The sequence below is a fragment of the Pelophylax lessonae genome (genome assembly GCF_965119305.1).
Source record: "Pelophylax lessonae genome assembly, chromosome: 6".
Classification (NCBI taxonomy): domain Eukaryota; kingdom Metazoa; phylum Chordata; class Amphibia; order Anura; family Ranidae; genus Pelophylax; species Pelophylax lessonae.
This window is the reverse complement of record NC_138773.1, coordinates 53,507,749-53,533,994: the sequence shown is the minus strand read 5'-3', so window position 1 is coordinate 53,533,994 and position 26,246 is coordinate 53,507,749. Positions and strand designations below refer to the sequence as shown.

General features: G+C 43.9%; 1 protein-coding gene across 2 annotated transcripts in view; it reads right to left on the bottom strand.

Annotated features, from left to right (window-relative positions):
- Nucleotides 1–26,246, bottom strand: part of LLGL1 (LLGL scribble cell polarity complex component 1) — a 155,639-nt gene that overhangs the window by 34,727 nt on the left and 94,666 nt on the right. For both annotated transcript variants that reach the window (XM_082261825.1, XM_082261826.1), the window contains exons 8-11: nt 13,597–13,651; nt 8,448–8,602; nt 5,740–5,957; nt 4,559–4,626 (exon numbers count right to left, since the gene is read on the bottom strand). In XM_082261825.1, the coding sequence (XP_082117951.1) occupies nt 4,559–4,626; nt 5,740–5,957; nt 8,448–8,602; nt 13,597–13,651 (496 nt within the window). The remainder of the gene's footprint in view (nt 1–4,558; nt 4,627–5,739; nt 5,958–8,447; nt 8,603–13,596; nt 13,652–26,246) is intronic.

Genomic DNA, 26,246 nt, shown 5'->3' with positions numbered 1-26,246 from the left:
CGCATATGGCAGTGTGAACTGCCAGGGGTGCGTTTGTGATGCGGGAACAGGCTGCGAATTCGCAGCCTTCCCGCATCGCATAAGTGTGAACCGGGGCTAAAATAGAAATGAAAGTCAAAACATTTTTGTATAGATATTTGAAAACACACATATAAGCAATAACATTCCCTCTGTTCTCAACTGCGTAAGAGCTGGGGGGAGGAGAAGCAGCAGCACACTGTGCTTCAGGGGGGTGTCAGCACAAGTCTAATCATAAGAGGAGAGTACACCGAGTTCCCAGCATAGCTAAAGAACTGACCACAATGTGCTCTCCTGCTTAGTGTGGCCAGTGTTTAATAGGAAAGCAGGGGACTGGCAGGAACATCAGGAATTTCACATGAAGGAAGCAATACAAAGAACAGGATACTTTCTCATACAAGAGGTACAACAGCCACATATCAGAAATAGAGATGAGCTCAGGGGCGTGTTCGAGTTCGTACGTGCCCGATCTCGCCAGGAAGCCGACACTGCACTCCACTAATCACAGGCAGTGAGACATTTCCTAATCTGTGCAGCTGCAGATTGGGAAAAGTCTCACTGCCTGTGATTAGCGGAGTGCAGTGTCGGCTTCCTGGAGGGATCGGGCGTATACAAACTCGAACACGCCCAAGCTCATCCCTGATCCAGAATATGAAGTGTTGGGGTAACAAATGCTTTAACCAGGTAGCTATATTGCGGATAAAGATGAATACTAAAAAATGTGAAGCCATGGACTTGGGAGATAAAAATATGCATGCAAATTACACACTAGAAGAACCACCTCTGGGGGAGTCCAGGATGGAAAAAGGATCTGGGGGTGGCTAGCACTGGGGGGGGGGGGGGGGGACTATTTAATCTAAGGTCTCTAAAGAGGACACGTGTCCAAATAATGAAGTTGGACAAGAAGCAGTTCAATGGTGAACTGCATAGGAATTTTGCTTCCTATGTTCCCCACCTCCTACCCCCCTAGGACCTTTCAGTCCTTGATTCCAGGGGATCCCCCGGATACATTTTTTTTTTATTTTGACCCCCTATTCTTCCCTAAACAATTATAAAAAAAACTTGGGTACCACTACACAAGACTAGTTTCAATACCTCATCCTGAATGTCTTATACGGTACATGTACAGTATGTTTTCGTTATTATAGCTATCAAATTACATTGTTATGTCTCAGATTAAACTGAGACGTTTATCGACCCCATCCGTCAAATACAGAGATGATTTTGTTCACTTTATGTATGTGATGAAACCCATTAAAAGAATAAAAAAAAAAAAAAAACACCTGCACAGGGGCTTCTGTTAGAGCAGTAAGAATGTAGAACTCCCTTCCACAGTTGGCAGTGTCAGTGGGGAGTATAGTTACCCAATTGCCGACCAGCCGCCATACATATACTGCGGCAGCTCGGATCATTCCCGCAAAACGACATATCTGTACATCGCTTTGCGGGACCGCGAGTGGGGGCACACGCGTGCCCAGTTGCCACAGGGCAAGCTGATCTGTCAGTCCGGTGGCCTCGATTGCCACCAGGCACCCACAATCGCTCCCCGTGGAGACAGAACGGCAGTCTGCCATTGTAAACACAGCAGACCTCTGTTCTGTCAGCAATGGACACAGGGATCCTGTGTTCCTCCTATTTAGGAACACAGGTTCCTGTGTTTATTCCATAAGCCCATCTACCCCCACAGTTAGAAAGCACCCCCTAGGGACACATTTAACACTTCAATAGCCCCTGATGTTAACCCTTCCCTACCAGTGTCATTAGTACAGTACAGTCAGAGCATATTTTTAGCACCTATTACTGTAGTAATATCACTGGTCGTCCCCCCACGCTCCCCCCCCCCAAAAAAGTGTCAAAAATGTCAGGTTTCTGATCTGTCTGCTGCAATGTCGCAGTCCCGCTAAAAATCGCTGATCACCGTCATTACTAGTAAAAAAATAAAGATATAAATCTTTGACCTACTTTGTAGACGCGATAACTTTTGCGCAAACCAATCAATTTACACTTATTGGAATTTTGTTTACCAAAAATATGTGGCAGAAAAAAAAAAAAAAAAAATTGTCCTAACATGATGAAAACATTTTTTTACATATTTTTTTTTATTAGGATTGTTATATAGCAGAAAGTAAAAAAAATATATTTTTTTTTCGGAATTGTCGCTGCTTTTTTGTTTATAGCGTTAAACAAAAAAAAAATTGGAGGTTGTCAAATACCACCAAAAACGAGCTCTATTTGTGGGGGAAAAAAAAGAACATCCATTTTATTTGGGTACAGTGTCGCATGACCGCGCAATGGTCAGTTAAAGGGATGCATTGCAAATCTCAAAAAATTGCCTGGTCATTAAGGGGGAAAAACGGCTCAGAAGTGATTAAATAAAAAAAAAAAAACTTTAAGGTGTTTAACAAAACGCAATGTACAAGGATATGGAAAATGGTAGATACATACAACTGTAAAGTGGGGTACACACAAGTAGAAAATCTCCCGAAAATTCCCGTCCGAGGTAAAATCGTACGATTTTTGGCTAGTGTGCACACAACTTTCAGCAGCCGATGCCGACATTTTCAACGGTAAAAAAAATCGGAGGGACAAATACCAATTTTCGTTTAATGTGTATGCAGTACGTCCGCGAAAAATCGGATACTAAAGACCACGCATGATCTGAAGTTGCTGATGACCCGGAAGTCAAGGAACAAATGTCCCAAAAAAATAAATAAAATCGGACGAGAAATTTTGTGAACATTATGCACTGTCAACTAAAAACGGTTATGACCGCTGAGCATGAGAGAGAAAAATCGGAGGATATTTCGTCCGATTTTTGTCAAGTGTGTACGAGCCTTAAGTAACTGCAGTGGGGAAAAAAAATAAATCAGCTCTCCAGTCAGACAAGATTGTGCTTTGTAATTTCAGGAACTGGATGGATAGAAATACATATCAGATAAAACCTCTCCCTTAACCTCTTCAGCCCAGGAAGGTTTTACCCCTTTAATGACCAGGCCATTTTTTTTTTGCGATACGGCACTGCATTATTTTAACTGACCATTGCGTGGTCGTGCGATGCTGTTACCAAAATAAAATTGATGTCCTTTTTTCCACACAAATAAGAGCTTTCTTTTGGTGGTATTTGTTCAGAGCTGCGTTTTTTTTTTTTTTTTGCGCTATAAACAAAGAGCGACAATACTGTAATGGCTGCGATCAGCGATCTTTAAACGGAACTGTGGCACTGCAGACAGATCGGACACCTGACACTTAAGACATTTTTGGGAACCAGTGACATTACTACAATGATCAGTGCTAAAAATATGCACTGTTACTGTACGAATGACACTGGCAGGGAAGGGGTTAACATCAGGGGCAATCAAAGGGTTAAGTGTGCTCCTAGCTGGTGTTTGATAACTGTGTGGGGGATGATCTAACTGGATGAACACAGAGATCAGCGTTTCTGCTTATCAGAAACACAAGATCTCCATATTCTTCCATCAGAACGGCGATCTGCCTGGCTTACATAGGCAGATCACCGTTCTGCCTCTCCGGGGACCGATCGCAGGTGGCCGGCGGACATTGATTGACATCCCTGTTAGCCAATCACATCGCGCTTCTGGCGGTACGATGGCGCCATCTAGTGGCTATTGCACAAAATTGACATACAGGTACGTGATTTTGCGCAATAGAGCCGACCTACCGCAGTAAATGTATGTTAGGCGGCCAGCAAGTGGTTAAATGTATTTAATCTGTGTGTGTTTAGCTGCTTGCCTGGAGCTCCCCTTCAAAGTGTTAGTTCACCTTTTACAGAAAAAATTTAAAAGGTGAACACCAGACAGCCTCAGCAACCCCAGAAGTACAGCAGGGACTGGGGGAAGGAGGGTTGGGAGGATGTTCAGTGTGGGTTCACCTTAACATTTTTTCTTCAAAAAGGTAAATAAACCCTTTAAGGGCCTGTTCACACCATAGAAAAGCAATCCGGATGCTTTTCTGCATGCACGTTTTTGACGCGGTCCAGTACGTTTTTCCACCTTTTTTTTTTTTAACCTTAAAAGGGCTTGTGTGTTCTAGCGCATTTTTTATGCATTTTACCGCGTTCCAGTATAGTGCAGAAAAAATGCAGCATGTTCTACCTTTTTTCTGGAACTCACTGAAACTGTTTGCACTGGTGAGAACTATGCCATTGAAAACCATATAACCTACTATCCATGCATTTTTGATGCAGAAAAAAAAGAAAAAAAAAAAAAGAAAAAACGTACTGGACTGCATGTGGTGTGAACTGGCCCTAAATAATAAATGTGTGTTCCAGTGAGTTTTTTTTATGTGTGTTTTACCGCATTCCAGTACAAAAAAAAAAAAAATGCAGCATGTTTTTTTTTTTCGGAAACGCCCTGGAACTGACTGCACTAGATGTAAACTATGCCATTGGAAACCATCAAACCTATTATCCATGCATTTTTGATGCAGAAAAAAACTGCACTGCAATGCATGTTAGTGTGAACTGGCCCTAAATGTTGGGTCAGCAACAGTACATACAAGTAACCATGCAATGCCAACTTACCCTGTCAGCAAGAGGCCTCTCTGTGACGGCTCCTCGGCCAAACTTTTTCCACCATCTATCGGCCATTTCTAGAGACAGAAGTATGGTACAAAATTTTATTTTTACATTTTTTTTTCTTGCCTAAACAAGCTAAATAGTTAGATACAATTTTAATAATGGGATTATACACTGCAATAATGATCGCAAACATGGTTAGTGCTGCCTGAGGGGGAGATGATGTGATAAAGCTACTAAGAGCTCATTTACATTCCCATGTTCAGGTAATGCGTGCATTACTTCAATGTAAGGTAATGCACATAAGTGTTATGGTGCACTTCATTTTGAATTTGAAGTGCCCCAACACACTGCAATGCAAGTGTGCAGTAGTCATTTTATAAAACAAAAACAAAAGCGTCACGTGCCTTTTTAAGAGTGCTAAATTGCAATGGTAACTCCTTAATGTTTAGTGGGCTGCCCTAAAGTGATACTAAAAGTATTTAAAAAAAAAAAAAAAACAAACATGTCATAACCGCTCTGTGCAGTGTTTAACAGAGCAGCCCAGATCCTCTTCTAGGGTTCCTCAGTGGCACTCCTGGCCTCTCCTTCCTGCCGAGTGCCCCCACAGCAAGCAGTTTGCTATGGGGGCACCTTAGCTGAGCCACTGCTCTGTGTCCATTCAGACACACAGACTTTACTCGGCCCCGCCCCCTTTCCCCTCATTGGCTCACTGACTTTGATTGACAGCAGCGGGAACCAATGGCGCCTGCTGTGTGTCTCAGCCAATCAGCAGGAAGGAGAGTCCCAGACAGCTGAGTCTTACTGTGCAACATTGCTGGATCGAGATCTGGCTCAGGTATGTATTAGGGGGGCTGCTGCACACTGAAGGCTTTTTATCTGAATGCATTCAGATAAAAAAAAAAAACCTTCTGACTTTAGAACCACTTTAACACAAAGCATGCTAATGAACACCACAAAGACCTATATGGGCTCGGTTTGGTTAGAGGTCTCCATTAGTCTTAAATCAGAAGGTAGTTTTTGGTCATACAACTGACTTTCAGATATAGATACCAGGAAGGTGGCTTCGGTTATAGCTATAGGCCCATGATTCTACTCTCATTGTGCATTAAAAAAAAAAAAAAAGGAATAAGAGCTTCTTCTACATCCAGTACAATAATGGTGATCTCATCTGTTTGCAGTCTCACCGCAGAAGACAGCTGTGGGTTCTGCTGCTCGCCGGCAAGAATGATCCGCTCCCATAGCTTCAGGGTGACGTTGGAGATGTGGTAGGAGCAGGTAATGGCAGACGAATGGAGTGGGGCAAGATACTGTGAGGGGATGGTCGGCCAACCAGGACTCTCAAGGTCAATAACAACCAATTCTTCCTCCACCAGGACTACCAAAGCTGTGGGGTTGTCCAGATCTGGAACAAACCAAAGTTTTAAAGATTAAAAGGCTAACTTGTGCTAAACATGTATCAAAGTCTAACAACAAAAATGTAGTATACACTGCAGATTACCAGTCTTTAGAAGTGGTGGCTGCATTCATTTTTCCCCCTCTACTTGCATCTGGTGATCCTGCCGGTACCATACTTCCTGTCCTAGGCTGATAACGCTCACTCACTATACTCTATGGAAAAGCAGAGTTGTCACTCTAGGACAGGACTACAGAACACCTTTCTTTCTCCTCATCTTCATAACACAGGAGGAAGGTGCTCTGCAATTATCCAAGGTAAACTGGGCAGGGATGATCACACTGATGGAGATTTCAGCACAGCAGAGGGCACAGGAGGGTACAAGCTCAGTGGATTTCTGGCAGAACAACATGTATTTTTCTGCATTTACTGAACAGATCTAACTAAACCCTTTTAATATTGTCTCATAACAGACTAAAAGGGGCCACTAGAATTTAATTGTTCGGGTTTAAACCCAACTCCGGGTAAGGTTGTTTCAGTGTCCCTGTTTGAAATATTTCCCTTTACATTATGTCAAGTAAGAAAGGGATAGAAATTCTTACAAGGTTTATACTGGTGTCCATACTTTTCTGTCCTGTAACACATGTACCTCTTGTTTCTTTCACATGTGTCACAAGGATAGGAAATAAGGGAAAATCATGCAACGGGGGGTCACAGACAGCAATTTCGAAGTCTTCCGCACACGATCCACCACAAAAACAAACTGCTGCAGTTGAAACTTTAAAGTGCGACTCCTATAACCCTCCACTAAATTTTTACTGAAATGGTCAATAGCGTCTCGGTAGTTCAGCGAGAACTACAAGCCCCATTTATAAAATTCTGTGAATGAATCAATGCACAGGTTCGTCAGCACACCACGAGTCATCAAATGCTGCCTGAAGCTTTTATTGCAGAAAGATCACATGGCAAAGAACCAAGTGCAACGTTTCAGGAGCCATGCAGGATCCCTTCGAGAGACATGCCTGACAAATTGGTCCTGCACGGCTCTGAAATGTTGCACTTGGTCCTTTGTGATGTGATCTTTCTGCAATAAAAGCTTCAGAAAACACTTGATAACCATTGGTTATCCAAAAACCATTTTGGTTAACCAAAAGCAGCTTTTACTGTGATATCCACCTTTAATCTGGCAACGTCCAGACTTGTATAAAGTACTCGAAATTTCTACTTGAGTAAAAGTACAAGTGCTCGATCAAAAAATTACTTGAGTAGAAGTGGAAGTGCTCGCAGAAAAAGTTACTTAAGTAGAAGTACTAAAGTATTCAACATTTTTTTTACTTAAGTATTGCAAGTAGTTTTTTCAAAAAATTTGCTACTTAAGTACTAAAAGTAAAAAGTACTAGTAGTTTTGAAAAAAAATTTCTACTCAAGTACTGAAAGTAGAAGTACAAGTACTGTGTTATGTAGTTATTAAAGAAAGAAGTCAAAAGTATGAACATCATATTGTTTTTATTATTTCAAATGATTTATTCAAATGATTAACCTGTATTTGTTAGTAGTTTCTTGATGCACTTTAAGCGCTGTAGCACCATTTATTTGTTTGTTTCATATTTTCTTCTTATTGGAAAGATTTGGTATAGCAGCTTTTATTATACACAGCCTTTATTTTCGTATGCGCTGATTTACAAATGACATTATACACATTTTTTTGAGCTTTATGCAACCTGCCATCTACTGTTCTGGCAGTGGTAATTTTTTTTAAAAGTAACGAGTAACTATGCAGCACAAAAAAAAAAATACTTGAGTAGAAGTATCGAAATCATCGAAAAAATGTAGTGAAGTAAAAGTAGAAGGAGAAAAAAATTCTACTCTAGGAAAGTACAGATACTGCATTTCGGTACTTAAGTACAGTACTTAAGTAGTTCTACTTCGTTACTATACATCTCTGGCAACGTCTCACTGTCTCCCAAAGAAGGTCCACTCCTTCCCCAGATGGTGTTCCTTTTCCTGGCTGAATGACTGTCAGCATCATTCAACCACTTCCTGTGAGCCCAGGCTGTCATGCACCTGCCCCTTTTTTTGGTTCGTCACCATTCCAGCCTGGATTCACAGCACTTCTGCATGGAATATCGCATATGTAATGTGTGAGTGATGATCACTGAAGGACCACCCACCATTGCTTTAATATATCATATCTGAATGATATGATAAAATATTTATTACTGGATGTGATGTAATAATAGTTCCTTGGTCTCCATCTCCGATATCCTTTCTTCTATTTTGGGCATAAAGGTAATTAAATGATTAAAAAGGAGAAGCTCCTTTTTACCTGCAAAAAAATGTGCATTTTTTAATAAAGTGAACTTATCTTTTAAAAATTGGATGTCATAAGCTGACTCTCTACAGCAAAAGTAGCTCTTAGCTCTAAGCCCCAACAGCCAATGAGAATTCATCTTTGGCTCATGCGACTTCAATAACATGGTGGTTATGTCTCATTCATACCATCTTCACTCTTAAGCGGGCATACGGTGAAAAAGTCTATGACTCGAGAGGTGAAGTCTAAGGTGACCAGGCTTTTCCCTTGCATGATGGTGACACAGTGACGGTCCCCGTAGCTGGCTCGAGGCATGCCCCCGCTGAAGATGATGAAGTGGTTCCTGGAGAAGAGAGAAAGGAAGGAACCTTGGACAAAAGGAAACTACATTTACATAGCAAGATCACAGAACAAAGAAAACTGTACAATTATATAGCAGGAAATATCAAACCAGCTGGTTCTATGTCATTTATAATGCACAAAACACAGATCTGTCTTGTGCAAAACAGGATTTGAACGTTAATTGTTTCAGCTGTGGGAGAAATTTGGGGGGGACCAGGTGTAGGAAGTGACCGCGTGTCATACCTTTAAATAAAAAACAGAGCTAGAACACACAGGGATTCCCAAAGCTCGCTGCCATTTGCAGCCATCTAAGCCAAGATCACATTTTCCTTTTGTTTAAATACCAAATTTCTCATTAGGCCAATGACTCCTGCATCATCATAGCAAGAAATTCAATGCAAAATACTCTGATCATCTAATTCATACATTTTCATTGAGGAATACCTCTCCTCTGACAAAACTGCAGTCATGAAAAGCTCTCAGATGAACTTGGCCTTAGGGCTAAACTACACAGGCTAAATAAAGTAAAGCACATCTTTTTTTGCTATCTTTGTCTTGATTGGGGGGGGGGGGTAATTTACATTAATTTCCTGTCCAGAAGTCATAATAGATAGCAGGAAAATCTTTCCAACGTGAAGGAAAATCCCCTTTAGACAGCTGTGATTGTAGGCTGGTACCAGTCTACTGTCTCCACTGCAGGTGGCGCTCAAACCCAGCAGCATTGCAGAGGAAGTCAAGAGGAACATGGTTCTCTATTGTTTCCTGGGTCACTGGGGAAGCTATCCAATTGGATGCTTGCACCCAATGTGACTCTGGCGGCCATCTTGAGTCAGGCAGAGTCTATTTAAAACCCTAGCTCCCTGGCTTGGCGTGCATTTCACAGTAGTGTAGACACAAGTCACCCTTCTGTCAGAGACAGTGGTTAGCAGCAAGGAGAGGTTCCAGATGAGTAGGGAAAGAGCAGGGACATGCCATCCTTCCTGGAAGCCTCCCTGTTAGGGTACGGATTGGCGAGGCCAAATTCTGCCCCTCAAGACAGATGCTGTCGGTGCATCCAAGACCTACTGTTCTACTCTTCACTGCAACATTCCGTGGGTGTGCCCAGGCTTGTTGTCTTCCCACCATGTAGTTGTGCTTATTTGAACTTTAACTTCAATACAGTTCTGTTAATGAAACTGGACTCTGAGTTTTTATTGCTGTACTACCATGCTGCACCTCCCCACAGTCACCATAACAGGTGTTTCCACTGGAAGTTTTTCCCTCTTCCTGCTTTGATGTCCACTCTAAAATGCTGAATTTCAAAAACCCTTTCTCTTTCAGTGCCGGTTCGCACTATGTGGTGCGGGAACCACATGTGATTTTGAACAAGAAATTGCACTGCATTCCTGTTCAAATCTCATGCGATATTTCAGCAGTGAGATTTGAACTATTATTCTGTATGGCTCAAATCAAACCGAATAAGCACCAAAACGGTGCAGAATCCTTTTTAATAGCCACTCCAGAATCCATTTGTCAATTTGGATGCGGTATGGAATCCGCAATGAACTCGCTGCACACAAGTGTGGACCGGCACTAATTGCCAATAGTAAGGGCAACAGCGAGGGGGTTGGAGTGTAGAGAAAAAGTGTCAGCACTGAATTCTTTAATCTAATGGTGATGATTACCCAAGTAACTTTGTTGAATGCTGTAAGGAGATGTGTGAAAGGCACCTCCCAAGCATACAGAGAAGCTTCAATGTCAACAAACTCTGAATAAAGATGATCGAACACTAGCAAAATTATTCATTTATTTATTCATTGCTTAGTGAAGGAAGACAATGCAAAGTGCTGCAACTCCTATCGCCTATTTAGAAATTACTTTCAGAGCACTACAAGTGTTCTGATGATCTGACATGGTTCAGCTTTGTTAAGTATCAGTGTGACTCCCAAGGTTTATAAGGCATTCTGATAAACAAATTTCAGCATAGCCCTCCAGCCTGTTTCCTTTTCCAAGCACAGAAAAGATGCCTGGGTGTTTTCACAAGTAATTGAATGCACCCAGAAAGGACAATCTGCAACCATCAGCACAACTCTGTAGATTAATGATTGATTATCCCCTACTTGTGCCAGTTTAAGTTTGTCACATCTCCAGAGCACATGTAAAAAGAACAAATATCTATAAAAGTGGAATGCCAGGAAAAGTAACCCTCCCTTGCAGTGGGACTGCGAACCCACTGCAAGGAGATAAGTGTTCATTTATACCTTGTTCCAAATTATTATGCAAATTCTATTTAAGTGTCACAAAGATTAAATATTTTGTTTTTCAGTCTAACTCATGGATGGCATGGTGTCTCATGGCTCTTTTGATCACTGAAAACTATCTCACACACCTGTGATAATTCGATTGCCAGGTGAGCCCAATTTAACCGCTTGCCGACCGCCGCAAGTACATATACTGCGACGGTCAGCCCCGTGCAGGCAAAGTGACGTATGGGTATGTCACTCGCCTGTGAGCCAATAGGGGGCGAGCACGCGCCGCCGGAGGCGCGCTCCCGCCCACGCTCGTTCACGGACACCTCCGCGCGATCCTCAGTTACAGAGGGAGAAAGGCAGGCGGCTAATGTAAACAAAGCCACCTGTCATTCTCCCTTGTGTAACAGCAGAGATCATACGGTCCTGCTATGTAGGATCGTAGATCTCTGCTGTTACATGAAAAGCCACATCCCTGCACAGTTAGAAACACGCCCCTAGGGACACACTTAACCCCTCCTTCTCCAATAAAGTTAACCGCCTTCCTGCCAGTATCATTTTTACAGTAACAGTGCATATGTATAGCACTGATCACTGTAGTAATGTCACTGGTACCCCCAAAAGTGTCAAAAATGTCAGTCAAGGGTCCAATCTGTCCGCCGCAATGTCGGAGTCCCGCAAAAAAAAAAAAATTAGTAAACGCAATAACTTTTGCGCAAACCAATCAAAATACGCTTATTGCGATTTTTTTTTACCAAACATATGTAGCAGAAAACAAATTGGCCAGAAATGTTAATTTTTTTTTATTTTTACATTTTTTTTGGGGGGGGGGGGGATTTCATATAAAAAAAAAAAATGTGAAAAATATTGTTATTTTTGCAAAATTGTCGCTCTTTTTTGTTTATAGCGCATGATCAAAAACTCGCACAGGTGATCAAATACCACCAAAAGAAAGCTCGGTTTGTGGGGAAAAAAAAGGACGTCAAATTCGTTTAGGTACAGTGTCGCACGACCACACAATTGTCCGTTAAAGTCACGCAGTGCCGAATCGCAAAATAGGGCCTGGTCAGGAAGGGGGTAAAATCTTCCGGGGCTTAAGTGGTTAAGGAAAAACTACTTAAAGGAGGGTGTTCCACATTATTAAGCAGAGCACCATTTTCATGCAATATGGGGAAGAAAAAGGATCTCTCTGCTGCCGAAAAGAGTGAAATAGTTCAATGCTTTGGTATGAAAACATTAGATATTTCACGAAAACTTAAGCATGATCATCGCACTATTAAGAGATTTGCGGCTGATTCAGAGCACAGATGAGTTTGTGCAGATAAAAGCACATTGAGGAAGATTTCTGCCAGATCCATGAATCAAATCAAGAGAGCGGCTGCTAAAATACCATTACATAACAGCAAACAGATATTTGAAGCTGCTGGTGCCTCTGGAGTCCCACAGACATCAAGTTGTAGAGTCCTCCAGAGTCTTGCAACTGCGCATAAACTTTCTATTTGGCCACCACTAACCAATGCTCACAAGCAGAAACGGCTGCATTGGGCAGAAAAATACATGAAGACTAATTTTCAAACAATCCTTTTCACTGATGAGTGCCATGCAACCCTGGATGGTCCAGATGGATGGAGTAGTGGATGGTTGGTGGACTGCCACCCTGTTCCAACAAGGCTGCAACGTCAGCAAGGCAGTGGTGGAGTCATGTTTTGGGCCGGAATCATGGGAAGAGAGCTGGTCGGGCCCGAAGGTGTAAAGAGGACTCTGCAAAGTATGTGGAGTTTCTGACTGACCACTTTCTTCCCTGGTACAGAAGGAAGAACTATGCTTTTCGTAATAAAATCATCTTCATGCATGACAATGCACCATCTCATGCTGCAAAGAATACCTCTGCATCAATGGCTGCTATGGGGGTAAAAAGGAGAAAAAGTCATGGTGTGGCCTCCATCCTCCCCTGACCTCAATCCTATTAAGAACCTTTGGAGCATCCTCAAGCAAAAGATCTATGAGGGTGGGAGGCAGTTTACATCCAAACAGCAGCTCTGGGAGGCTATTCTGACATCTTGCAAACAAATTCAAGCAGAAACTGTCCAACAACTAACACGTTCAATGGATGCAAGACTTATGAAGCTGCTATCAAATAAGGGGTCCTATGTTAAAATGTAACATGACCTGTTTAAATGTTTAAAAAGTTAAAACGTTGTTATAAGTTTGATTGAAATAGCTTTTGATGTCAGTAAATATGCTGCAAACACAACAAATGACAATTTTCAGTTCTTTACAACCTATAAAGTGTTTTGGAACTTACTGTGCATAATAATTTGGAACAGTGCATTGTACATTTTTTATGTTTAAAAAAAAAATACTGTTAACATTAGGAGGTTTGTTCAATAAAATTTGAATTGTACTCTTAATAGTTGATAACATTTGAATTATGCTGACTGTTATTTACATCAATTATTTAGGTAAATGAGAAAAATATAATTTGCATAATTTGGAACAGGGTGTATGTCTAGAGGAGTTTTTTTTAGCCTGCACTCCAGTGCCTTCTGATGTCATCAAAACCAATGCAGGGCCCATAACATTGGATGTGAGGACGCAGAGGAACAGTCGACTGTCAGAGAATGGGGTAGCAGAGGATCAGGTAAGGGCTTGTTCCCATCCTCGACATATATGAGCAATTAACCCCCCCCCCCCCCACACACACACACACTTCAGGGGAGCTTTTAATTTTCTGCAGCTGGGCTTTAAGAAATAACAACTAACATACCCCGAACCGCTGGATAGATACTGAATTTTGTTGACCGCTTTGCAAGGGAACGGACCTGGGAAGAAATAAAAATAATAGGATAAATAGGATTAATTTACTTTGTCTAGTTAATATTTTTTGAAAGAAAAATGTTACAAAAGAAAAAAAAAACAAAAAACACACACACTTCCATACAGGCCAGACAGTGCGACACATTAACACTGGCAAAAGCTATTGAACATGCACTCTTACAGCTGACATTATTTGCCTTGGCCCTGGTCTCCAAATCTTCTAGGGGGCACAGGTAATATCACTATGCCTTCTAGCAGAGCTGGAAGCTTGAAATCCCACAAGAATGTTTTTCAGCCCAAGAGTACACTCACAGAATTTCAAATCAACTTTGCTGAAAGGCACAGTGATGTCACCCGTGCTACCCGGAGGCGTCGGAGGTTGAGCAGAGGGTTTTTTGTTTTTTTTGCTTACAAGTGGCTTTTCAAAGCTATCTGCATTTTTTTTTTGGGGGGGGGGGGGGGTTATGGCAGGGGGTGCTGGGGGCTGGCAAAAAAAAGGCGAACCTTCCCATTGCAGTCAGGAGAATTACTAATGTATCAAACAGAATGGGCCGGTGTGCGTTTTCATTTTTTGTTCACCAGTGAGCCATTTAACTGAGTCAACACATTACTCAGCGGTTAGTTTTTAACGGCACCCCAAAAGACACATGCATTGCAGCAGACCATCACGTGAAGAGAAAAAAAAAAAAATGTGCATTGGAGAGAAAAAAAAAAAAAAAGGGAGGGGGAGCCACAGTTCTGGCGCCTTATGCACTACCAGTCTTATTTGAGAACTAATACACTCCCTAAAGTGGTTGTAAAGCTTAAACATGTTTTACCTTACAAGGGTAACAAATAAGCAAAGAAAGAAAAAAAAAAAATTTGTCTGAATATATATAACATTTTCAGCACAAGTCATATTGTATTTGAATATTAAAGATTACCTTTCCTATTCACTGCAGCTGTGTGCAGCACTATAAATTCTCTGTAAAATACAATACAATATGGTTACCTGGAGGTGTTCTGTACACAGATGGTGCACAGAACGACCTGAAGGTATGTAATTTCCTGCTTCTGTTATTGGATTACTGATTTTCCCAGAAGTCTGCACTAAGATACAAAATTTAATTTTGTGCATCACCTGCAAAAAAAAAAAAAATGGGATTTTTGACATACCGTAAAATCCATTTCTCTGATGTTGACGGACACAGCTCCTGATCTTCATAACCATTGGGTTATATTGCCCCCAAAGGAGTAGGACACTAGGCAGGAAAATAATCTGTCTATGCCTATGGGCAGTCCCAGGGGGTATACTCCTTCTCCCTGCTATAGGTACTCAGTTTTGTTACAAGCAGTGTCAGAAGAATTACAGTTCCACAATGGGGTGGGTGCTGTGTCTGGCAATGAACATCAGAAAATGGATTTTACGTCAAGTCAAAAATCCCATTTTCTCTTTCGTTCATTGACCGACACAGGTCCTGATCTTCATAATCATTGGGACATCCCAAAGCAGGGTTAAACATAAGAGGTGGGAACAGCAAAAAAATTGCATAGGCTAAACAGTAGTCAACCAGGCAACAGGAGCTCAAGCATAAAGAGCTGGAGCCCACCTGGAAAAAAATACACCCTCAAAGAGAATCAAAACCTCTAAACAGCAGCATACAGAACCTTGCAGAAAAAAGAAGCATCTGCAGATGCCAACACATCCGCCTTGCAAACCTGCGTCAATGACGCCTGATGACGGAAGAACCAGAAGGTACCAAGCACCTTGGGACAGGAGATCCTCCCAGTAGAGAAAGCTTCCAAAGAATGTCGGCGATCAGGCACACCAGATCGGCTTACCAAGCCCGGTGAGGCCAGTCCGGAGCCACTAAGATGACTGGAATCCCTTCGATCCTGCATAGAAGAAGTCTTGGCAAAAGCTTGAGAGGAGGAAAAGCACAAATCAGACGATACTGACCCCACAGGACAACTAGCGCCTCCGTGGCATCTGCCAGAAGATCCCCTGACTGAGCCACAAACCTATGCACGTTATGTTGAGCCGAGGTGCCAACTGATCCACGTCAGGGAGTCCCCAATAGGAGACAACTGATGAAACGCTTCCGGGTGAAGGGACCACTCCCCTTGGTCCAACGCCTGCCGACTGAGGTGTCAGTCCCCCCGGGAATATATGCGGCAGAGAGGGCTGGAACGAACCGTTCTGCCCACCTTAGAATGACTACTACCTCCAGAGCCACCAGGGCACTTTTGTGCCCCTTGGTGATTGCCACAGCTTATGTCAATGTCCAATTGAATGCAAACTGGACATCCCTGATGGATCGTCTTCAGGGATGTCCAGTGTGCATTCAATCGGACAATGCCACAGCCATGGCTTATGTCAATCACCAAGGGGCACAAAAAGTGCCCTGGCGGCTCTGGGCAGTCTGATCGCTCTGAGTTTCAAGACATTGATCCATAGTCTCGACACTTCCAGACCCCGAGCAGAATTTTTTCAGAGCGCACCTCCCCAGTCGGACAGGCTGCTTTCCATGGGGACTACTCTCCAATACTAGGGGAGGAAGGATTTGCCCAGCCGAAGTGCCGGAAAATGAAGCCACCATATCAGGGACTTCTTTGGTCCCTGGCTCAGCCGGATGTCATTGTCCAGAGACTTGCCCCATTTGCCCAGAACCTCCCTTTGCAGGGACCTCGTATGGAACTGTGCATACGGAACCGCCTCAAAAAGGTAGATACGATCAGGCCCATGCACCTGCATGCAGGGCTGGAGGGATGACCATCAGCTGGACAGCGGGAGATGAATTGCAGCCTGCAATTTCTGGAGCTTGTCCAGAGGAAGGAGCACTCTGGCTAAGGCCAAGTCCAGAGTCAGACCCAGATAGTCCAGCTTTGTGGATGGAACCAGAGTAGACGTCTGAAAATTCAGAATCCAGCTGAACTCCCTCAGAGTTTGTATGGCGATTTCCAGGTTTTTCCCCAGAGCAGTAGGGGACTCTGCTCGCAGAAGGTGGTCATCCAAGTAGCCCAGTACCACGATCCCCTGGTGGCATAGCAATGCTAGCACTGGGGCTAACAGTTTTGTGAAGACCAGAGAAACAGAGGTGAGTCCAAAGGATAAGGCCACAAACTGATAATGCTCCTCTCCCACAGCAAAATGGAGGAAGCGCTGGTGATCAACACATATTGGAATGTGAAGGTAAGCATCCTTGTTGTCAATAGAGGCAAGAAAATCTCCCCGATACAGGGATGCCACCACCATGTGAATGGATTCCATCCTGAACTTCTGCACCCGCACAAAGCAGTTCAGCTCCTTGAAGTCCAGAATTGGACGCACCTTGCCTTCCTTCCTGGGAACTGTAAACAGGTTAGAGTATAAACCCTGAAAATGGGAAGTTGGAACCGGGACAATCACCCCTTGAAGCAACAAGTTTTGTACTGCCCCAAACAGACCCTGTAAACAGTCCAGGGACAGACGCAACTTGGAAGGAAAGAACCTTGCCAGGGGACAAGAGTGAAACTCAAGCTTGTAGCCAGACTGAATTACTTTGTGGACCCACTTGTCTTGGACCAGGGAAGTTCACGGGTCTGGAAACCAACAAAGACATCCCCCCCCCACCCATGATATGACTGAGGGCGCACCTTCATGCTGAAGGAGCCTTGTCCACGGGTCTGGAGAAGTCTGCTCTCGGCTTGCCAGACCAGGTTCATTTGGATCCTCCAGAAGAGGCCCTGAAAGGCTTCCGAGCCCTTGTCATTCGACCCTGAGGGACGAGAAAAAGTCTTATGAGTGAAGAAGGAAGGTCCACATCTAGGACAAGGTTCCTTGCTGTTAGTAGACTGCGGAAGAAAGGTACTCTTCTTCACCCAGTGAGACCTTGAATGTCATCCAGGGTAGCCCCAAACAGGTGATCCCCTTGACAGGAGAGATCAGTCAAAGCCTTTTTGGTACGCATTTAAACCAAAAGACACGCCGAAGGACCACTGCCAAAACAGAGAGCCGAGCCACTAGGGGAGACACATCGAAAGAGACATCACAAACTGCAGCCCCTAGACCAGCCAGTTCACCAGCTCAGCAAAGGCAGGGAGGAGCTTTTCTCCCTCAGGGTCACAGCATAAAGATTAGCCCACTCGGTCAGAGTTTCCAACAACAGGGCGATCGTGAATACCCGCCTCAGTGGCGAACCAGCCAGAGTGTACATATTACAGGCCACAGCCTTCGCCTACCTGTCAGCCGGATCCTTAAAGGCCGGGGGGGTCTTCTACCGGGGGGGTCTTTTTGCTAGCCCGAAAGCCACCTCCAACCTGGGACACAAAGGGCTCCAGGACCGCCGTCAGTGCAGCCTCAGAGAGGGGATCAGGTGGGGAGATGTGCTCCAAAGACTTCATGAGTCACCAGGGGGACCCCACAACAAACGTAAAACACTGCAAAGGGACAACCCCCACCGCGCTGGCGGCAACACCCGGTCGCCAGGCACCAAGCACCAATCGATCCTCAGCAGAGAGTGAGAGAACCCCACCAGATTCCCCACCCCGCACAAACAGGCACCTGCAGCCACCAGGATAATCTGCTCTCCACCTGCGGCGATCAGGAAGAGAAAAGATCCAGGAGTCAGCACCAGGGGATCAGGAAGGGCTCCCACCACCAAAATTAGTAAAAAAAAAAAAAGTAATTCCACTGCCATGGACGCCACTATTTTTAAATGGCAAACCAATGCAAAATGGCTGCCGGACTACACAAACTTGGCCGTCGTGCATAGAAATACAGGCTACAGCAAAATGGCGGCACCACGAGGCTCCCATGGACCCAGAAGTGATCCCTAGGCCTCAAGGACAGGCCCAGGCAGGATGGGGGGGGGGGGGGGGAGGGGTGCCCGATGGGAAGGAATTTTTTTTTTTTAACTGAAAATATGTAGCCGAATATAAAATATAAATGGCCCTAAATTGATGAAAACTGACACAGCGCTTCATAAATCATAATTACTTGGTTATATTGCCACCTCCAGTAGGACTAGGCAGAACAAAAAAACAACATCTGGCTATGCCCATGGGCGGTCCTCAGCTGGTATATAACCCCTCTCTGCTCCAGGTAATCAGTTTAGTAGCAAGCAGTATTAGAAGTATCAGAATTCCATAGAGGGGTGGGTGCTGTGTCCGTTAAACTCAGAGGAATAGATTTTACAGTAAGTACAAAAATTCAATTTTCTCTTTCATTCATCGACAGACACAGCGCTCCATAATTAATAACTACTGGGACGTCTAAAAGCAGTGCCAAAAGGAAAATGAGTGGTGGGGAAAATAACCCAAGGCTAAACATAAGTGCGATTAACCAGGACACAGGAGCCCCGTCTGAAAAATAAAAGTTTAACCACTTGCATAGCAGGCCTATTCTGGCACTCCGCTCCTAGATGTAAAAATAATTTTTTTGCAAAAAAATTATTGGAAAATGCACAAACATATTTTAATTTTAGCAGAGACCCTAGGGAATAAAATGGCGGTCATTGCAACTTTTTTTTTAGGTCACATAGTAGTTGCGCAGAAATTTTTCGAACGCATTTTTTTTTTTTGGGGGGGGGGGGGTGGGGGGACGGTTTTATGAAATAAAAAAAAAACACTAAAGGTAATCCAATTTTTTTGTACAAGGTGAAAGCTGATGTTATGCCGAGTAAGTAAATAGATACCTAACATGTCAGGCTTTAAAATGGTGCATACTCGTGGAATGACGCCAAACTTCGGTACTTAAAAATCTCTGCGACGCTTTAAAAATGTTTACAGGTTCCCAGTTTAGATTTACAGTGGAGGTCTTGGGCTAGAAGTGTTGCTCTCGCTCTTATTCGCGGTGATACCTTGTATGTATGGATTGAACACTGTTTACATATGTGGCCGCGACGTACGCATGCGTTCACTTCTGCGTGCGAGCACGCGGGGACGGGGCACTTGGAAAAAAAAAAAAAAATTTTTAACCACTTAAGCCCCGGAAGATTTTACCCCCTTCCTGACCAGGGGGGTTTTTTGCGATTTTTTACTGCGTGACTTTAACGGACAATTGCGCGGTCGTGCGACGCTGTACCTAAACGAATTTCACGTCCTTTTTTTCCCACAAACAGAGCTTTCTTTTGGTGGTATTTGATCACCTGTGTGATTTTTTGATCACGCGCTATAAACAAAAAAAGAGCGTAATTTTTCAAAAATAACAATATTTTTCACTTTTTTTTTTATATGAAATTCCCCCCAAAAAAAAATGTAAAAATCAAAATTTTTTAACATTTTCGGCCAATTTGTTTTACGCTACCTATGTTTGGTAAAAAAAAAAAAAAATCGCAAAAAGCGTATTTTGATTGGTTTGCGCAAAAGTTATCGCATTTACTAACAAAGGGAAAGATTGTCATTTTTGGTGTTTTTTTTTTTAAACGAGTAATGGCGGCGATCTGCGATTTTTTTTGCGGTACTGCGACATTGCGGCGGACAGATCGGACCCTTGACTGACATTTTTGACACTTTTGGGGTTACCAGTGACATTACTACAGTAATCAGTGCTATATATATGCACTGTTACTGCAAAAATGACACTGGCAGGGAAGGGGTTAACTTTATTGGACAGGGAGGGGTTAAGTGTGTCCTAGGGGCGTGCTTCTAACTGTAGTGGGACATTCCTATTGGTGTAAAAAAAAAGATCAACGGTTCTACATAGTAGAACCATCTGATCTTCATTTTTACACAGGGAGAACTGACAGGCGGCTTGTTTACATAAGCCGCTCTGTCTTTCTCCCGCTGTACCAGCGATCGTAGTGTGACCGGCGGACATCGGGTCCGCCAGTCACACTCCCGCACTCCTCCGTGAACGAGCCGAGCGCGCGCCCGCCTCGGCGGGCGCGCGCCCGCCCGCTATAGGCTCTAGAAGGAGTGACAGGCGAGCGACGTAGACCTACGTCACTCTGCCTGGCCGGGGCTTACTGCCGCAGTAAATATACTGTGCGCAGTCGGCAAGCGGTTAATCTTTACTTTTACACTTTCTATTTAATTTTTTTTTTTTTTTTTATTATCACTTTTATTCTTATTACAAAAAATGTAAACATCCCTTGTAATAGGAATAGTGAATGACAGGTCCTCTTTATGAAGAGATCTGGGGTCAATAAGACCTCAGATTTCTCCTAAAGGCTGGAAAGCCTGAAATATAAAAAAAAAAAAAAAACACCCTTCAAGAGGAAATAGCCCCTCTTAAACAGCAGCCTGCAAAATTTTGCGGCCAAAAGAAGCATCTGCAGATGCCAAAAGTATCAAACTTATACAATTTTGTGAAGATATGCACCGACGACCAAGTGGCCGCTTTGCAAATTTGTGATATTGATGCCTGATGACGGAAGGCCCAAGAAGCATTCAGCACCCGAGTAGAATGTGCCGTGACACGAAAAGATGGAATCTGACCATTAATGGAACAGGCCTGAGTCACCGTCTGTCTGATTCATCTGGAGATGGTAGCCTAAAAAGCCGCCAGCCCTTTTCTCTGTTCGTCTGTAACCACAAAAACAAAAAGTCTGACCTCCGAAAGGACTCAATAGCTGCCAGATACACCCAAATCGCACGAACCACATCCAAGGTATGCAAAACAAATTCCTTGGGATAAGCCGGCTTGGGACACAAGGATAGCAACACAATGTCCTAATTCAAATGGACAGCTTTGGGCAGGAATGATGGACAGAGATGAAGAACCAATTTATTCCTATGAACCACCAAATAGGGACTGTGACAGGTTATTGCCGCCTATTCCGATACCCTGCGGGCCGAGGTAATAGCCACCAAGAATGTCACCTCCTGGGATAACATGGACAAGGGAATGTCCCAAATATTCTCAAATGGCGGTTTCAGAAAAACCAAAAGCACAGGTACTAGTGGAGCCACATGTCGAACCCCTGAATGAAGGTATGAACTAAAGAGTGCATAGCTAGGGGTCACTGAAAGAAGATTGCCAAGGCAGACACTTGATGGTACTCAGGGCCAACTTCTGATTAACGCCCTGTTGAAGAAAGGCTAAGATCAAAGCAACAGAAAAGGATCAAGGAGGAGCACCAATCGACTCACACAAAGAAAAGTACGCTTTCCACGTACGATGGTATATCTTGCTGGAAGATGGCTTCCTCGCTTTCACCATATAGTAGGGATCACTGATCCAGGCAAACCTCTATCCCTCAGTACCTAGCTTTCAATAGCTAGGCCATTAAAACCAGCGACTGTAAAGCAGGATGGTAGATCAGCCCTTGGGACAACTGGTCTTCTCTGAGAAGAAGCCCCCAAGGGACGTTTACGACCAACAGGAGGATTGGAAGATCCTCTTCCCAGGAACTGCGGAAGAAGCCTGAGCCGAGGATGATACTGGCCTTACCGTGGCCCTTGGATGCCAGCGGCATCTGCCAGAGGAACCCATGATTTCGTCATGAACTTCGGTATCCTCCTGTGGAGCCGAACCTGCTAAAGAAGCTGCATGTAGAACTGTGCAAACAGAACGGTCTTGAAGGTAGATACCACCAGACTCAGAACCTGTATGCAAATTGGGAGAGAGAACTATCTGTGTGACAGCAGCCGGTGAATCACAGACTGTGGTTCTTTAAATTTGTCCAGAGGAAGGACCACCCTGGTCAGAATTAGAATCAGACCTAGGCAATTCAATTCCCTGGACAGGGATAGGGGGGACCTATTCGGACATTACCTGAACCTTTGCAGGAAATTAAATCTGCTCAGGACCTAAAAAAAACAGAAACGAACAAACTTTGCCCCCCTTTCTGGGTACAGGGGCCGGAAACCAGCCAATAATGGATGAGGGCAGACCTTCATACTGAAGGGGTCTTGTCTGTGGGTCTGGAGAAGCTAGCTCTAGGTTTACCAAACCAAGGGTACTTGTAACCTCCTCGGGAAGATTTAAAAGACCTATTTCCCTTATTCTCTGTCCCAGTAGCACAAAATAATTTTCTATGGGCTGAGAAGGAGGGCCCCCATCTGCAACGAGGTCCTTCCCCTTTCCTTGACTGTGGCAGGGAGGTACTCTCTCTCCTCCCACCCCCCCCTCCCCCCAGTGAGAACCTTAATGATGTCACCCAGGGTAGCCCCAAAAAGGCGATCGCCTTGAAAGGGCAAGATCAACGACAGCTTGCTTGGAGGCTTGGTCTGCGGACCAATTCTTAAACCAGAGCACGCGCCTATTCACCACCGCTGAAACAAAGTTTGGACAGCACAGGAGCTGTATGTAAAGCTGCATCACAAACTGCAGCCCATGGACCCACTGGTCCGCTAAAACAATATAAGCAGCGGGGACCTGCTCACTCCCCAGGCCCCCGCAAGAAAGCATGGCCCATTCAGTTAGGGTCGGAGACACCAGGGCTGAGGCAAAGACTGGCCGCAATGCTGAACCAGCCATAATAAACATGCTGCATGCCACAGCCTCCGCTTTCCTGTCAGCGAAGTAAGGATGGGGGATTCCTCTACTGGGATCATGGTTGCTTTATTCAACCTGAAAACAGGAGGGTCCACCACTGGTGAATGGTCCACTTTTTTAAAAGTGACTCCTCAAAAGGGTAACATACAGCAAAACATTTGGTGACCACAAAGGGTAATTTTTGTTGTTCCCATTCCTTACAGGAAAACCTGTCAAAAAAAGGCACATAAGGAAACACCTTTGGAGTAGGAGGTGGCTTATGCGTATCAAAACGACACAGCCACCTCCATGGCTACATCAGCCGCATCCTGCATTTTTAAAGACTCATGCACTGCAGTGATAAGTGCGTCTACAGCTCTTTTTTCATGGTGCAACCATGGTGCAACCATGGAGGAATCATCCTCACTATCTGGGGGTGCGATATTAAGGCTCCCTTGACGGGCCGTGTCCATGACGGCATCAGGCTCAGAATCCGATGAGACAGACTGAGCAGGAGAAGGCGGGGGACGCTTCCTTTGCCACTTCCACCCAGGACACTGAGGAACCGCCATCAGTGCAACCATGGGAAGCTGGGGTTTTGAGGGACCTGCCACCTCTATGAGGGGGTCAGTGGGGGAGGTGTGATCCTGGGGCTCCATAAGGAATGGAAGTTCTTGCAGTACAAAAAGGATCTTTTGTCACCACTAAAAGGATCCCCTCAAGGCTCAGGATACCCATCAGCAGAGAGATAACAGGGACCCCCAAGGACTCACCCTACTGACCGGAGGAGCATAGAGAATTCAAACCCAGCATCATCATGGACCTCATCCCTGTTCATATGACTCGGGCACAGGAAGATAAAACTGAGAAGAAAGAGGAGGAGCTTCAGCATCCCGAGGCTTCGGTCGTCTCCAGCGTCTCCCTGACTAAGGGAAAATGGCCCCCGTGACATCATCGGGCTACACAAACATAGCCGCCAACCGGAGACCAGCCAGACTAAGGGAAAAAGGCCGCCATCAGCTACAGGTGCTGAAGCATGCTGCCAGGATCTTCCATGCAGCCTCTACAATGCTGCACCCTCTGCAAGGGCCCCCCCCCCCAAAAGGTAGGACACACGTTTAGGGGAGACTCTGCACCAGTCTCTGCACTATACCAACACTGCAAACAGTGGGGCATGCACCAAGGGTGGTCTCCTACACTGGAGCCCCTCCAGATTACCAAGGCAGGACACACTATCTCTGGACCTTACAGAGTGGGGATAGAGACTGAGAAGAGGAGGATTGGGGCTGCTCTGTGCAATTACATTGTACGGAACAGGTAAAGCATAAACCGGTTTATTTGATGCTGGGTTAACACTTTGGTCATCGCATGTGATTCAAACCGCATTGCTGTGCAGATCACATGCGATATCTGTGTGATGCAAATTCAGCCATACAAACTGATTGGCTGAATTTGCATCACATTCAGCCAAAAATGGTGCAGGACCCTTTTTTTGGTCCGCACTGGAATCGGATCGCATGGGTGTTCACGTCCATGCAAACCGATTTCTGCACCCTTTGGAAGTTCGCACTGCGAACCGATCTAGGGGGTGTCATTAAATTTGCATTGACAACTCCAGCGGTTCGCATAGGGCAGTGTGGGTTCCCGCATCACAATAGTGTGAATCCAGCGTTCAAGTTAAAAAATAAAAAGTTCTGTTTTTTTTTTTTTTTTTTTTAATGCAACACACTTTAACCCACAGAAATACATTGTGTTCACTCATACCACTAATAATGTTGCAAATCCAGCCTAAATTAACACTTTGCAGCACAGAACCAATGCTAACATACTGTAGAAAGGTGGCCTCTTTACTGCTAGAGGCTCCAAACAGAAAAGAAAATTATTTCCTAAGTCAGTGACAAATGAGAATTATATCCTGGGATTCATAGTGTACAGGGCCATCAGTTACAAACCAATTTGGGGGGATTCCAGAATTTTTCTGCCAAATGAAGCATCCAAAATAAAAATCTAGCAGGCTTAGTGGTTGGCGTTACATAATCGTATGGAAATGTTGTGTTTCTGCTTGGAATTCTCCACCTCACAGTCCCATCCTCTGAGGAGAGCAGAGGCCTCCGATACCTCCTGATAAGAGCACTGCATGCAAAGGAATTCCACTCCAAGTTCAGCAAGAGGACAACAGCAATTCAAGGCAATTCAAGTTCACAAAGAACATAAATCGTCAACCCCTAAGGGGCATAACATTTTTTTTCCTTCGCAGAAAAAAATGACAACATCCTCTAATTAGCACAAGTAGAAATGTATGTCACCAGACATTTGTCACGTGTCACACTTTATTAAAGCTGAACTTTAGGCAAACTGCTATACACAGATAAAACAACTCCTATGCATGTCAAATAATTTGTATTTCTGTCAATCCAGTCATGAGATTTAACACAGGGCACAACCCAAGACCTAATTTTCCACTGCAGCAGTTCAGTAAGGGTCCTTTCACACGGCCGCTCCGTGTGTCCGCAAATCATCCAATCCGTTTGCAGATGATTTGCGGACATAATGTAAGTGAATGGCACTGCGGGTGTCAGCGGAATACCATCCGCTGACATCCGATTTTCCTCCTGTCAGTTCTGTTCCGTTTTTTACGAACGGAACAGAACCCTATTTATTTCTTCCGTGTAAAAAACGGAAAGGAAGGAAAATCGGATGTCAGCGGTGTCATCCGCTGAGCCATATACTTACATTATGTCCACATATCATCCGCAAACAGATGGGATGATATGCGGGCACACAGTTAAAGTTAAAAAAAAAGAAAAAAAAAATTATATTATATATATATATATATATATATATATATATATATATATATATATATATATATATATATATATATATATATATATATATATATATAATTTTTTTTTTCTTTTTTTTTAACTTTAACTGTATATTTGTTACTACCATAACCTACCACCAAAGAACGGCCCAAAATATATTCTCCTGCTCTTGATGATTGCAATGTTACCACACATGTGTATGTGGTTTGTACCTGTAGTACAGCCCAGAAGCAATAGTGAGCATTTTTTTTTTTTTGTCTTACGTAGAACACCCTGACGCTAACTGACACTGATGTGAAGTTAAAAAAAAAAAAAAAAAGAAATCCTGTCAAAAATATACTGATCCTAACCTTTGAGCCTGGCCTTGACCCAAAACACTAACCCTGACACTGA